Source organism: Coloeus monedula, assembly GCF_965178545.1.
Source record: "Coloeus monedula genome assembly, chromosome: 2".
NCBI classification, from domain to species: Eukaryota; Metazoa; Chordata; class Aves; order Passeriformes; family Corvidae; genus Coloeus; species Coloeus monedula.
In genome coordinates this window covers 104,508,931-104,524,499 of record NC_138782.1, presented here as the reverse complement: position 1 = coordinate 104,524,499, position 15,569 = coordinate 104,508,931, and the positions used below count along the sequence as shown (strand labels likewise).

Genomic DNA, 15,569 nt, shown 5'->3' with positions numbered 1-15,569 from the left:
GTAATCAATAATCTTCTTCTATACGTATGTAACATGTATTTCTTGCTATGAACAAAAAGCTATAAACTATATCTTGTAAATTACTTTTTTAACTGTTGCTCTAAGTTTAACAAACTCTGAAGTGATATTTGGCTTTTAATAAATACAGAGTTTTTCACTGTATAATGGCTAGAATTAGGATGAAAAAGAAATTTGAGCGTATTTCCTAATTCAGAATTGTACCAGTCATGAAAAGCACAAATCAAGATGAACTCTCTTCTTAGTCTCTTTTTTGTATTTCAGGTTTAAAATTCATAGATGTCTCTTTAGAATTCTCTTGTGATTTTTGTGTTACCTGTAGATAAAAGAACTTATGTAATAAAAATTTTCACAAAGGAAGCTTTGAGCTGGCAAAATGATTGCAGATGTCTTCTTTGTGTGTAACTTGCAGTCTCTAGACACTTCTGCTAGCAGCAGAAGATTTTGTTCATTGATAAATCAGTGTTGCAAAAGATGTGGGAGTGTGAAGTTCATTTGTTTGGACACCCTGTTTGTGATGAAAAAAAGTGGTCTTAGCCTGCATAAGGAATGACTCATTGTGTTTGGTCATATCCCTACTTGTACAAAACAGAAGAAACCAGCAGTATGAGGAAATTTCCAGATAGCGAGTGTGAAAAGTGTTTGAATGCTGGGAGAAAGAAATTGTTGAAGTAAGGTTGATTATTATTTATTTTCTTCAGAGAATCTTAAGTGGCTTTTCTCTATTATGTAAATTCAATGAACTGAAGGTTGAGGTCTATAGTGAGTTCTAGGAAATGTAAGAGAGAGAATCACTCAGGAAGGTAATGGAACAACTTGACGAGGAATGATAGACAAATGGCAGTAATATGGGTATACATATAGGTGAATAATTCATGATTTTAATCTCATTTCTCAAAGGATAATTGATGAACAACCTGAAATGCCTTATTTCTCTTAGCATTGACATGAAGACTGCCTTTTAACAGAAATGTAGCATCTTCCACTAGCATATGTTGTGATTAAATCTACACAAAAGTATCTATTAGTGAGGGACAGATCATGTGATTAATTTGTCTGGAATAAAGTGAGCCATTCTGATTTTTAAAATTTCTTTTATTTTTAATAAATTGTGAGGTAATTTGATTGCACTGGGCATTTAAAGGGAAATTTTTGAAGGGTATTAGAAAATGACAAACATGAGTGGTCTCTACTGAAGAGCAGGGAGGTGACAAAACAGAGTGCAAGCAGTTCAGTGGCTATGGTACACCAAAAGTGCAGCTAAGGTCAAATATGCATGAAATAGGATCAAGACAGTATCCCAATAAATCAAAAATTTTAAAAGGTATGGGTTCTATAAATACAAATATGTGTTATATGTACATACATTCTTGGGGAACATAGTTACTTCCTAATTTAAAGATCATAAATGTAGCTTTGTGTAATATGGTTTGCCCGTGGTTGACAGTTCCATAAGTGATTGTACCATGACTTGGATTGTCACTGAGTAGTTTAATTTTTTTTTTTCTTTTTTTTAGGTTTTCCATTGCTAATTGGAAGCATGAAGAATGTTCCAAAAATAAATGCAAGGCTTTTTCATAATGGGTTCCTTGTGTATTGCATATAATTCTTTTTTGTGGAGTATCTCAAATTCATCCCTGGAAATAGTCAATAGTGATTCTCATATGCGGGAGAAAAATCTACACAAGAATAGAAGTTACCATCCTCTATTCCTGTGTTAGGCTTTATCACTGAGCAAAGAAAATGGAGCTACCCACAGGTTTTCTCCTGACTGAGAGCAGGAAACAGCTGACTTAAGTCTCTGCGTGTGTTTCTGCAGGACTGTATGACAAATACTGTGACAGTGGTGACGTTGATGCGTCATGTGAATGTTATATACATCGGCATGCGCTGATTAAAGGATGCAGAAGATAGGAAATTGTAGCGGTGCTTTAACTTAGCAGCTGGGGGACGGGGATTGGACAGAAATGAAACAAGTCATCTGAAGGGATAGGTCTTTCCAGGTTAAAGGAATGTTAAGCATTGGAGAAAAGCAGGCTTGTCATTTAGGCTATATTTTAAGTGAATCAGATTTTTCAGAAATGGTTTTATTTGTTTCAGAAATGTTTTATTGTGGCCATTGTGCTGTTTGAGATGTGTGTCTGATTGTAAGATGGTGTAAATAGCTCAGCAAGGTATAGGGCTGCAGTGTTGGTGCAGGTCTGACCAGCTGTGGGGCTTGCAGTTGATTCACTACCCTGCTGAAAACAAAGAATTGTTTGATTCCTTCCTAGAGGCAAAGCAAGAAATAGGGTGGCAAATAAAAATACCATCATCCCCTCTGATAAAATACTCCTCTGTAGGGCATTTTGTTTTTGCAAATAGTTTAAAAGAAAATGCAGCTGCATTAGGTTGTTAGCACAAACTCCTGGCTTTCCTTTGGTCTTGGAATCATTAAAATACTTGGTTTCTGTAACTAAATTTGATTCCTGTGGCCTTTTGTTTTGCACTCTCCTTGCAGGGAGTTGGGTTGTTTATTAATCTGCTGGCTGCTCTGTGTACTGATTCTGGCTGCACAACTACCTTCTCAGCAAATCATATCCCGTATGTTTCCCAGCTGCTGCCATCCTTAACACATGCAGAAAATGTCTCCTGGCTGGCTGAACACAAGTTCCAGCTGGTATCACCTCGTGACTGAGCAAACCTCCCCTCTCTCTCCTGGCAGTGTTGCAGCCACACCGGTTCTCTGCCTCAGGTGGTGTGTCTCGAGGCAAAGATGTGGGGCTGCAGCAGAGCCTGGGGGGCTGAGGCAGCTGGGAATCTGCTCCATTCAGCCAGGAAGGAGCGACAGCTCCTTCCCCACAGAACGTGGGGATGTGCATGGGGCACGAGGGGGTGTGTAGCTAGAGCAGGGTGATGAGTGGGTGAATGGAAATAACAGCTCCCTCTTATCTTCCTCCAAGATGATACTTGCCAAGTACCGAGTTAACAGCAGTGATAGGTTTAATGATTGACCTTGCTCTTATTGTTTTGCCGTCAGAGAACTTGTTCTGTTAAACTACCTGGAAGTTCTCGTATAAAACTTACTGGTCCACTGAAATAGAATTATTTAGTCCTACAAAATATTTTGTCTTTAGCAGTTCTAGTTTACCATTTCTAAACCATTATGGCTATTAGGCCTGTCCTTTAAAATAGCGCTTGCAGTAGTCCCATTATTGTCAATGTTGTGTGATATTTTTATTTCCTTAAAAATACACTCAGAAACTAGTAGGAGACCATTTTCTGACTGTGGTCTGTGGGTTTCTGCTGGTTTGCAAAATTAATGATACTGGGCACAGTTCTGGTGTTTGAAGAAAAGTTACTTATGTATCACATAGAAGAAAGAGGAAGCATAAAATTGCTTGCATGCTGTGATGCTGAAATATCCTATACCTAGGCAAATATTATGTAGAAAAATGAGTGAACAGATGAAAATTCATAGCACCAGCATGTCAGCTATTTGTTTTATGAGTTATGAGTACTCATTTTTGTTAGAAGATCTCAAGATTCTGCTTCCTTCATCAAGGCTTTGTAAGGTAGATTCCAGCATCTGCTTGTACAGATTTTGTGTTGTGAAGCTGTTAGGCTTTCTTCTTTGTGTTTTTAAGTGCTCTATACTACTGTCAACTTTCTAAAATGCAAAGGTCAGACTTTGTGCTCTTATCTGCGTTGTTTACTGTTATACTTTCAAGTGATTGCAGAAATAGGGGTTGATATGACACAGTGTGGATTTTCAAGTGAGAGAGCACTTAGGTGACCCCTCATGTCTCATCTTAGTTTAACATTACAGTTTTGGACATAGTCAACTTCATCTCTCAGCTTCGAGTTTTCTAGGGGATCAAATCAAGTTTTTTATTCCCACCCTTCCTAGTTCTGTGTTCCTTTTGGAGTCTTACAGGAGGAATATATCGCACAATAAGTTTCTTCCGTTCCAGGGAAGATGTGAAAGCACCCTCCCTCCTGCCTGTCTTCTGTTGTAGATGTTTCTCCAATTTATGAGAGTCTGAAGCTGGTCTCCTTGTCCTTGAGATGTTCCAGAATTGAAGAGAGCAGGGTGAGAGGCTGGAAAGCAAGAGAATGTAAAGTTAGGGAGCATGTAGAAGGTCTGAAGTGGTTTGCATGCATTTTTGGTGAGAATATCTGTGTTGCATTTGTCATGTATTAATGTTGCATTTGGAATATAGCCTGTAGCTATAACTGGAATGATCATTTAATTTAGCTTGGTAAAGATTTACTTTACCAAGCCATTATGTTGCCATTAGGTGTCAAAACATCAAAATACATTAGTAAAGTGATAATGTCAGCAGCTGATCTGCAGTAAACAAACAGTCACAAATAGTTCTGGGACAATTGAGCTAATGAATCTTCATGTCCCCAGCCTTGTGTGTTTGTATGCAGGAAACCCATGGGCCTGGATGGCATTTTCTCTACTGGCTGAACAAACCCAATGTGGGGCTTCCAATGCCAGGGTGTGGGCCTGGTGTGGACCAGCTCAGCAGGGCTCAGCACTGCAGTGATGGCAGGCTGAGCAAGTGCTGCTGGAGGCATGTGCAGCCCTCCTGCCCTGTGTGGTGTCAGGCTGTTGTTGGATTTAAATGCTGGAGAACTCTGCCCACTTGTTAAATGTGCCTTAAAATGGCTGTCAGACCCAAAAATCTTCAGCTGAGGGTGGAAAATGAATGGAATAGGATAGCCAGATTGCTTATTACCAAAGCATGATGGTATGAATGTTTCCTTCTCTGGAAATGGGCTCACAGACAGTCTGGTTTTGTCTTTTTAATTGTTGTTTATTCCAATGCATTTTGGATCTCCACTTGAAGTAATCAGAAGAGACAGACTAGTGTGTGAATCAGAGGCTTCTGAGTGGCTCTGAAGGATTAATATTGCTTGTATTTTAGAGGCACACACACTCTGAGTCTGTTATTGTTTACGTTATAAAACTAATAAATTTTCTAAGAAATACCAATTATGTATGTCAACAATGCATCCATAATACAGGAATTGTGTAAATAGGCATCTCTTTTTGGTGTAAAAACATTAGATTGGGGCAGAGTAGCTTACCTTGTGGCTCTTAGACAGTCAAAACGAAGCTAGTTCTAATCGGTATTTTTGTTGGCTTGTGCTGGATGATTGCAGAATTAGATGTTTAGCTGTGACACTTTGGACTTCTCTTTTTTTTGATGTACATTTTTCCCTTTGAAGTTTTGTAAGAAAATACTATATTATCTAACTGTATAGAGTTTAATTTCTCTCTGTGAACAATGCAAACTGATTATGATAATTAGAATTTAAAAAATTAATATAGCTGGATTTTAATAAGAATTCAGTTCTGGCCCTAGATGCAAGAATTTAATTTTTTTTTATGTTTTTTTTTTAAATTTGGCATAATCTGTAGAAAAGCAAACAAGCAAACCCAGGCAGCAGCTTTCAGCACAGGGCTTGGGAAAACTCAGAGACTATTCTGTCACCTTTTCTAAAAATCAATGCAGTATAATGTTACGTGGTGTCTAGGTCTGCCTTTTGAAACTGAATAATTACACATTTAAAGAAAAAAGAAGTATTTTTTCCTAACATAATGGAAGAAGTAGATCTTGACTCGACACGAAGCCTTTATTTCAAGGCTAAATCTGTAGTATGTGCCAACTAACTGGTAAAAAAGCACCCTCCGTTGATTGGTTTATTTAGCTTTCTTCCAGCAAAATAGCATATTGTGCTGTTGTCCTTCCACTGCATGAGAAGAGCCTAAAATAACAGAAGCTGTTATGACATCTCTCAAAGCCTGCCTTTGTCAAGGTCGCAGTTCTATTTTTGCTGTATTTTGTGCAAACAAAGATAGGTATGTTAGGAAAAAATATTTTATAACTGAGATGCTGAGGCCTCCAAAAGTGTAAAATAAAATAAAAGTGCAACTCCCACCCCTTGTTATGCAAAAACATAACATACATTGCCTGATTGTTAGCCTGGGTCTGTGTGCTGCTCAGCTTGCCCATCAGCAGATACAAAGCTCTAGAAGTAACCTGTGGATATTCTTTCTAAACGAGCAACCCAAAATTTCTGAGGAATGCAGGTAAAAGGTGGGAGTTCTGCTTTTAAACCACATACATAATCTTTATATTCTTAAATATGTGGAATCTTTATATAAGTAGTTCTGCTGGCTCATTCAGTACTATCAAATTTGTATACAGTTATGGTGAAAATGTAGAAATTAACAGCTTTTTCTCAAGTGTATTTGGGGCAACAGAGGGTGGTAAAGATGAGAGTGTGCATTGGAGCCAGAAGTTGATAGAGGTGTAGTATGCTGAGGATTATTAAACATGTGGATGCTGGGCTTGCATCTGGGTCTATAAGGTGCTGATTGTTTGAGTGTGGAAGAAGACTGGGAAGCATCTTCTGTGCTTGTTCTGCTCATCTGCATTCCTGGGCATCTGTGTTTGAGCTCCTGCTGTGGGGAGGACACAGTTCTGGATCCTGGGCTGGATGGAGACTTTGCGTGAGCTAGTACTGCCGCTGGTGTGGAGCCTTTATGTCCTTCTCTGTGGTAGGTGATGTGGTGGGCAGGATGGTTGCTGTGTCCTGCTTTTGACTGGGACAGGGTTCATTTTCTTCCTAGTAGCTGGTGCAGTGCTGTTCCTGGAGTTTAGTGTGACAATAGTGTTGATAACACACTGACATTTTGGTTGTAGCTAAGTAGTGCTTACTCTAAGTCAGATGCTTTTTAGTTTCCCATGCTCTGCCAGTGAGGAGGTGCACAAGAAACTGAGGCAGCATGGCCAGGACAGCTGACCTGAGCTGGCCAGAGGGATATTCCATACCATAGAGTGTCATAGTCGGTGTATAAACTGGGGGGAGTTACCTGGAAGGGGACTTATCTGCTCCTCATAAGCAGGTGGTGAGCAATTGTACTGTGCATCACTTTTCTCTTAGGTTCCATTACTCTTTCTTCCCCTCCTTGTAATTTCAATTATTATTATCAGTATTAGTATATTTTTTATTATGATATCTAGTTGCACTTATTAAATTGTGCTTAACTCATGAGGTTCACCTCTTCTTTCTGGTTCTCCTTTACCATGTGGGTGGTGGGTGGATGGTGGAGGCAGGAGCAATGCTGGTGTGAATGTTCTGTTGGCTGTGCTGAACTTGTGAGGGCAATAAAAAAGAGGAGTACAGGGATGAGATTGAAGTTTTCTGCATTAGCAGAAATGGTGCTTCTGGAGTCTACTCAATGTTAGCAGTAGAAAGTGTAATAGAAATGTGTATCAGATTCCATCAGGATGTTTGGAGACTAAAGGAAAGTTCATGTAATGGGAAGGAACTGAACCCTGTATATGGGTACATGTGTGTTTGTGTGTGTATATATATACACATATAGATAGAATGAAACTTTTTGGTTTTATATATGTACATGCAGGTAAAAATTCCTGATATGTATGTTGCTTAATATTATTTGTCAAAAAGTGACTAGACAAAAAATAATGAATAGGACAATGTATTTCATTTGCTAGTAAGAGATTTATTTGCCTTTTTAAAAAAAATAGAATTAGACATGTTCTCTTGATAGACACCTTCTGTAAAGAAGTACATGGAGAGACTGATTACTTAGTATTTTCTATATATTGTAATATTTACATGTATAGTTTAAGGTACTTCATTTATAATATGTTAGAATATACTTTTTAAAAAACATCGAGTAGTTTACTTGATGTATTTCTTTTTAAAGGAAAGATAGAATTTTATGGGTAGAACATATTAAATATTGTTTTTAGTGTTCTGAGAAGTTTAGAATTGTAAGAAATTGAAATGTAATATGGAATACCTGTACAAGAAAAGCCCTTCTATATAATAGGCTATCCAGTATTGTTTACTTTATTTTTATTTTTTTAAAACTTTAAATCAGGAGTTAAACATATCACTGTGTTCTGCTTTCTGGTGCTTCATTGCTATGGTGTTTCCCAGATATGTCTGAATTTGTTGCATCTGTTGATAGATAACAGTAAGGTCATATTGACAAAGATCCTGGGAATTAGACATACTGTAAATGAATGTGTTTGTGTCTTTCTGTTACATAGTACAGTGTTCCTTGCAGGTCAGTTTGTTTAACAGTTACTTGTAATAGTAACAATGTTGTGACTTGCTTGTAGCTGTTAATGTTCAGTGTGAAATACTTTTGTCTTTCTGGTCACAAAAACATTATTCATTGACTTTCAAGACCAATTGCTTTTCTACTGGAGGAGAAACTTTAGCCTTGGCTAAAACTTGCATTTATGTGCAGCCTGTAATTAGTTTGTAGTTGGGTAAAACTTGATGTGTTTGAGCTCTGCAAAACTTTACTCAATTTTCTGATCTAAGGGGAGTTTTTGGTGAATGAATCATTGAAGAGAGTAAGAAACATGTAGTAAGAGTACTTAAGAAAGTTCTCAAAGCATTTTAGGTTGGTTTCGAATTTTTTAAAGTAGAGGTGGATTTATATGAGAGTTAGGATGATCAGCAAGTTGCACTACAAACCTGCAGAAGAAACAACAGGAATGATGTAAGCTGTTGTAAACCTTTTAAGTTTCTTTTAGGGAGAACGTATTGCTGCACTTTGCCTGATTAAATGACATTTCTCATCAACGAAGGATGTGATGTGGCATGACTAACGTGCAGAGATGCAATTGGAAGTTGAAAAGCACTGTATGGGTTGCAAGTTCCTGTGTTTTACTCAACAATCAAAAATTTGCAGTCTTCCATTGGTGTGTAATTTGGAGCTGTGGCTGATGTAGCTGGAAGGTAGTTGAGATTCATAGCTGTGTTTGGAGAGTGCAACATAGCAAATTTCACTGCTCTGTTGGAAGACAGCTTTTGTTTTAGACTGAAAAATGAAATTTGGAATCTAATCAAGACGTTTAGGTGTTTAGGTTTATTTTCCTCACATTTCTGCACTATGACTTCAGTGTGGATTTAACTGAATGTTGTGAGAAACCCCTACCATGTTGGTCATGATGACTAATATTTATTTCATAGAATTGTGGATTATTTTTAATTGAATTTTAAAGGACATCTAGTCCACCCTGCAATGAGCAGGAACATCTTCAACCTAGATCAGGTTGTTCAGAGCCTTATTCAACCTGACCCTGAATGTTTCCAGGGATGGGGCATCTGCCACCTCTCTGGGCGACCTGTGCCAGCGTATTCTTACTACAAACACTTTTGTACCACTTAGTCACCCAGCAGAATACTGTTTCTGAATTGTTAATGTTAATGAAAACAGAAAACAAACTATTGCTGAAACAGACCCTCTAAAATTATTTTTTTCACCGAAACAGATGTAATTTAATGGTATATGAGGTAATCTGTAATTTCAAAGTTGGATGTTTTAATACATTAAATGGTATATATCTAGCACATTTTTCAGTTAAAGGTTAACCTGCAAGTAGTGTTCTGTGTAGCAACTGTCAGATTGAAGAATAATTTCTAAGACCTTAGATTTTCTTATGTTAAGAAGGTTTTGCGAAATATTTATCTGGAAAAGAAAGGAAAGTCACGTTCCAAGGTCTTCTTGCAGTGTCCCTCACTAGTTCACCTAAATCCAGTCCTGGCTGTGATTTTCAGTTTGTTGTATGAATATTTTCATTCTAACTGGATTTTGGATGCATTATATGGTCTGCTGTAGGGATTGCACATCAGTCTTGTGAACATGAAATAAAGACTGTACAGTTCATACATTAAAGTCCTAAAGGATTAGTTAAGTTCCTGGTGGCATTCACTGTCTTTTTGGACTTCAAAGAATATCTGGCAGATTTTGTGAGGTATCAAATCAGTTCTCACTAGTGTGTTGTTGAGAAAATGGTATGTAAAACTAATTTTATCATACATATAACACTTTTATAAGGTGGTTCATATATGTATTTTTTCTTAGATTTGCTCAGGACCAGCTTAACAGAAGACAGAAGGCATCCTGTTCCTTTTTCACTGAGCTATGTTTTAATATGTGTATTTTAAAATTAATTGCCTTTTCCAGTTCCTTCAAAAACAGCAGCAATAATATTTGTGGTACTGAATTTTGAATGCATAGCAGTACATGCAATGGAAATTATTTGATATATCATTTTCCAAACTTCTATAGTCATACAGACAAAAATAAACTCTGAACTGCAAAAACAACAGATAATTTTTTCTGTATAGGACTTCCAGTTTTTACAGTGGTGCTTAAAATTATAAATTCTAGGCTTTATTTATGTGAATAAATATTTTGGGTAATGACAACAGAATTTATATGGTTGTACTACACACTTTTAAAATAAAAAAGTACATGCTTGCATAAAATAAACATTACCAAAAAACCCCTCAGGCAGAATAAAAGTGTAATTACAAATTTCTATTATGTAAAATTCACTAAAAAAAATTGGAGATTAAACTCTATTTAAAAGGTACTTTATTCAGTGGAGAAATGTTTATGATTTTTAATTGAAATTTTTTTCCCCATTTTCTTTCTAGGTATTGCTTTGTTTTCGCTTTAGGATACCTCACTGTGTGCCAAATTACTAGGGTCTATATCTTTGATTATGGACAGTATTCTGCTGATTTTTCTGGGTAAGGAGAAAAATAATCTTTCCTTCTCAGTGATACTGTATCTGTTGTTGCGGGAGGTTTTTTATTGGTTGCTCCACCCCTCCCCCCCCCAGTTAATTGCGTCAACCTTTAAAACTTTGGAAGAAAGCTGAGCATGTGTGTGCATTTGGCACACATGCAAATATGTAAGTAACTGTGCTTTAATCATACAAACTGAGAATTTTTGTTAACAGCTGTGTCTTGTTAGAACCACCAAGGTGTTATCTGTTGCCTCCTGTTCCTGTCTGAATGGCATAAACGATTTGGTGACTATGGGAATTTTTTCTCTTTGGGTCTTCCCTTAAAGTCTCTGCTACCATCTTTGACAGCATGATGAACCTTGAATTGTGTCTGGTGTACTTGCTTGCCTGGCACAGTCTAATACTACTTTTTGGGGAAAATCTGAATATTTTATGGAATTTAGCTTTTAGCTTCTTTCTTTTTGGGTTTTATGTTAAATGTTCCAGAAGGAGAAAGCTAAGGAGACAGGTACCTGGATGGTGAGGTAGTCACAGATTCCTTGGAAGCAGGAAGTTTTGTCTCTATGTGCCTTCATTATATATAGTGAACTGTATAGGAGCAAAACAGAATTAAATTGGCAAAATAAAAATAAACCATATTGGTAATTCTTCTTTCTGCTGCAGACCCAGAGATGTGAAGCACAACATTTCTTATAAACAAGTTTGCTACTGTGATAGTGCTTTTGTTGATTTAAAGGACAGTGTGTATTCTAGGGGAAAAAAAGAAATGGGGGAGTATTTGCTAGTCTGCTTAAAATAATGCATTAAATACTTTCCAGGGATACTTTGAGTGGCAGTGGTCTTTGTAGTTTAACATTACCTGTGGTAGAATTGTACTTGTTAGCTTTGTTACTTCTCAGTCTTTATTGGGAACAGGCATATCGTCCAGGAAATTAACTGGTAGGCTGAAGCCAAAAGCTCTTACGGTTGAGTTCATCTTTTCTGTCATCTTTATCTTCTTACCTTCCGAAACATCTTTCTGCATTTGTCTTACATCCAAGTGTCTGCCTTCAAGCCAGATATCCAAGTTCCAGTTGTAGTCAGCAGAGATGTGATCGATGTGGACAGTAAAGCCTGGAGGGCATTTCAGCTGACCCAGCACTAAGTATCTACCTGAGTGTGAACTGGGTCATTTGTCAGATGCCCCTGACTCTATTGACTACATCTGTACTGGCTATAATGAGAGCTTGCAACAGAGTCATATGCATAAAGACACTAGATTTACTGATGTTGAATTTAATTTCACCTTTACTAGTGAAACTGTAATCCAGATGCTGTCCCTTCCACTTCACTGTAGGGCCAAAGTGTACAACCTTGGCAGTGATCTAAGCTCTGAGCTGACTCTGGAAGCAGTGTAATTGCACTTTGTTGTTCTTGTTCTCAACATAATTAGTAGAGCTTGAGCACACCATCGCTCAAATGTGACTGTACTGCTTTCAGATAGCAGCTGGCTTTGTGGCTCTGATGGTTTAGTGGTAGCTCAGAGATTTCTGCTAGGTCTAAACATGTCCAAAGATTCCCACATCCCATCCCTGGAGATGTTCAAAGCCAGGTTGCATGGGGCTCTGAACAACCTGATCTAATTGAAGGTGTCCCTGCCCAGGGCAGGGATGATGGGGCTAGATGATCTTCAAGGTCCCTTCCAACCCAGACTATTCCATGATTTATGAGCTCTGTGCTCTGGACAGAACTGTTCTGAAGCCTAGATCCAATTCTGATTGTATGTTTGAGATGGCAGATTTAAATCACCCTTTCATGCACCAACTTGGGAGCTTGATGTATGCATATCACATTAAATCTCTGGCATACACTGCATATGCTCCTTTGACACAAGACAGAGATTACTTCCAAAACAGGCAGAGAAAGAAAACTTTCTCTGGTTCTGGGAAAGGAAAAAGTAAGATCAAGAAAGTAACTAAAGTTGCATAACCAGCTATCGAACTCCAGCATGAGCAAGTTCTTCTAAAGATGTTGGCATGGGTTCATATAGTGGTTAGCCCCAAAAGAGCTTTGAATGTGTGTTTACCTAGATATTTCTCCTGGCATGCAGTGCCTGTCTGGGGTGCCCAAGCTGAGAAAATCTGCTCAAAATTTGAAGGAAGGTCTCAGTTGCACTGACAGTGGAGAAAGCTGAGGGCACCTCATGCTGGAGATGCAATTGCTTGTGGAGAGCTGTGTGGTCCTGGCTGCAGTACTAACAGATCCCAGTTGCCTCCTTTGCCTTTCTGCCAGCACCTAAAAGGGATTGTTAAAATCCTACTTCACAGCCTCACTGTGCCAGGAAGGACTCTTTCTCTTTTAGTCTCTAGATTGTTGCTCCTCAGCCAAATATTTGATGATACAGGAATAGCCACTTCAGGAGGGAAAAAAAAAAAAAAAATCAACAAAATGAGAATACCAGGGTCTGCTATGATAACAGTGACAGATTTATCATCTGGAATGAATGTAAGGGCTGACTGAGATCCTCCTGGACTTCATCCTTCCACCAGGCAGGACCCATGCTGTCACATGTCTGCCTACAGAAAGAAAACCCATTATATTTAGAGTCAGTTGGGGATTTCTGCCAGCACCAGGCAGGCCTACAGCTTAAATGCTAGAAAGAGGTATGAGGGATTTACCAGACTATCTGTTCCTGTTTAGTCTTCTTCCTTTATGACCCTTGCATGTCACTCTAGTCTTGATACCAGGATTTTGGGGCACAGTACAGTAGAAATTTTTTGGTACAGTAGAAATTTTTCCCCCCAATTACATTTTGAGGACTGGAAATAATTGTGTGCTTTGAAACCAATTTTAACCATTACGTAAAAAAAAAAAAAATTATCAGTTTGATGGACTGAACCATATGGCAAAAATACTGGTGTAGCCCTGTTAATGAAGGAGGACCTGGTGGCTTTTGGATTTGTAGTACTGTGCCAACTTAATGTGTTATAAAAATGCCAAGTGCACTCAAGACATGAGTTGCCCATTGTACAGTATGATCATTTTATTGTGGGGGGCTTTTGTTTGTTTTTTGGTTTGTTTTTTTTTTTTTTTTTTTTTTTGGTTGTTATTTTTTTGGCTTGGGTTTTTTTTTGGTCTCCAGCTTAGATACTTCTAGGTAAATACAGTTCCTGATATGTTTTTTGAGATCTGATTTCAAAGTTAAATTTCTAAATTCTAGTAGTTTACTTTTTGCATTCCCTATCCCTTCCCTACCCCAGGGAGGGGGTTTGTGATACTGAGATTCACATCAGGCAAAAGCTTTTAGATACTATGAAAATGGTATAATTTCTCAGTACAAAACTGACTTGGCTAGCCAGGGCAGAATATTTCTTGGACAGTTTACGATTCACCCAAGTGTACCAAATTCAGAACAAAGTGAGCTCTGTTGGAGCCAGCATACTTATGCTGGGTTTTTGTTTTGCCAGATATGTTTACTTGAAGCAAAAAATAATTCTCAATGGAAAAAGCAAACATAGGATCAGGTGTTAGTAGAAACCATGGAAGTGGTCTGCATAGCTAAATAACTTACTTTAATATTCAACTTTGCTGTAGTTTTCTTGTCCTTTGTTTACTGCTACTGAAACTTAAAATGAATATAAATTGATCTTACTGTCCTTTTTTTATTTACTCTTCTCACTGTAAAAAAAAACCAGAACAACTATGTTAGTAGAAAATACATGTGAAACATTTTGGCTGTATTTGTACAGCCTAATGCAGCAATAAAACACAGATGTTATCAAATACTACATTTAAGGCTTTAATTCTTCTCATTGCATTGAAAACTGTAGTGGTTTGAGCTAAAAAACTAATCACCTTGTCCTTGCATTGAAGATCTTCCAGCTTGGAGTAGTTAACCGGGACTCCCAATATAAACTTCCCCTGGTATTTATAAGTGAAAGAAAATCCTGAATTTGTATCTAAATTATTCTTTCTCCCTTTTTTTTTTGTAACAGTCCGATGATGATAATTACACAGAAGATCACTAGTTTGGCATTTGAGATTCATGATGGTAAGATTTTTCACTGTGTTTAATTTTCCATACAAAATAAATTTAAGGAAAGTTCATGATGATTCAGTGAATTACTTTAGACCAGTTTTGTTATTTCAAGGCAAAATAAATTTTTGTGTCTCAATTGTTTCTTTTGATGCTTACTAATGAAAGTACTGATAAATGTTGCTTGGACTCTACAGAAGCTCTAAAAATGCTGACACTGTACAGAAGATACGACTTTTCAGAAGACCAGTGACACTGCTGGAGTCAGTGTCTAAAGACCACTGATACTGTTTTGGGCTAGGGTATTGACTGTGAGAGTTAACTAAAGAACTTCCTGATTCAGATATCTCTGTTGCTGATGGGTGGATAGAAAAAGCACATGTAATTTCAGTTGTTGAACTCCTTTAGTTTTAAAATGTTAATTCTTGAGTACTGCCCTAGTTTGTGCCATATACGCTGATTTTTATAAAACCTTTGTGTGTTTCACTTTGTTTAGTATTATAATTACACTCACTGCTAACATATTGCTGTGAACAGGGAGATTGTCTAATTATATTTGTCTTCTCTCCTGTCAGATGTATCCATCAGATAAGGGGGCCCTAGTTGTGACAAAGAATCCTAATGTTGGCTTTTGTGGGTAGGGATAGCTAGGTTTTTAGTTACTTTAAATTCAATGGAGTAATTTTCATTTTAAAGTTTCAAAATGTCATCTAATAAACCTGTCCAGTTGAAGATTTGGGAGTGTAGCTCCAGACACCCGAATCAGGACACCTGCTGTTCTGAAATTGTTTATTAACCTTGTGCATGAAGTTCAATGTGCTTTTGTCTCATATGCGTCCTACCTTTGGTGCTGTTGATGTTTCATATTTTTTCCCATTCTTGTTAAGTGGTATTGTCTAGAGAAGCCTGTAGGCAACAACATTCAGAATATGAAAAGTTGGGAAAAGACC

The 15,569-nt window shown here is 37.6% G+C and overlaps 1 protein-coding gene across 1 annotated transcript in view; it reads left to right on the top strand.

The window, feature by feature from the left end:
* The window catches only part of MBOAT2 (membrane bound glycerophospholipid O-acyltransferase 2), a gene marked incomplete at both ends in the record, with an annotated part of 88,092 nt that overhangs the window by 49,063 nt on the left and 23,460 nt on the right, over window positions 1-15,569 (top strand). The window contains 2 exons of the mRNA XM_082300439.1: window positions 10,510-10,605; window positions 14,579-14,634. Coding sequence (XP_082156565.1) covers window positions 10,510-10,605; window positions 14,579-14,634 — 152 coding nt within the window. The remainder of the gene's footprint in view (window positions 1-10,509; window positions 10,606-14,578; window positions 14,635-15,569) is intronic.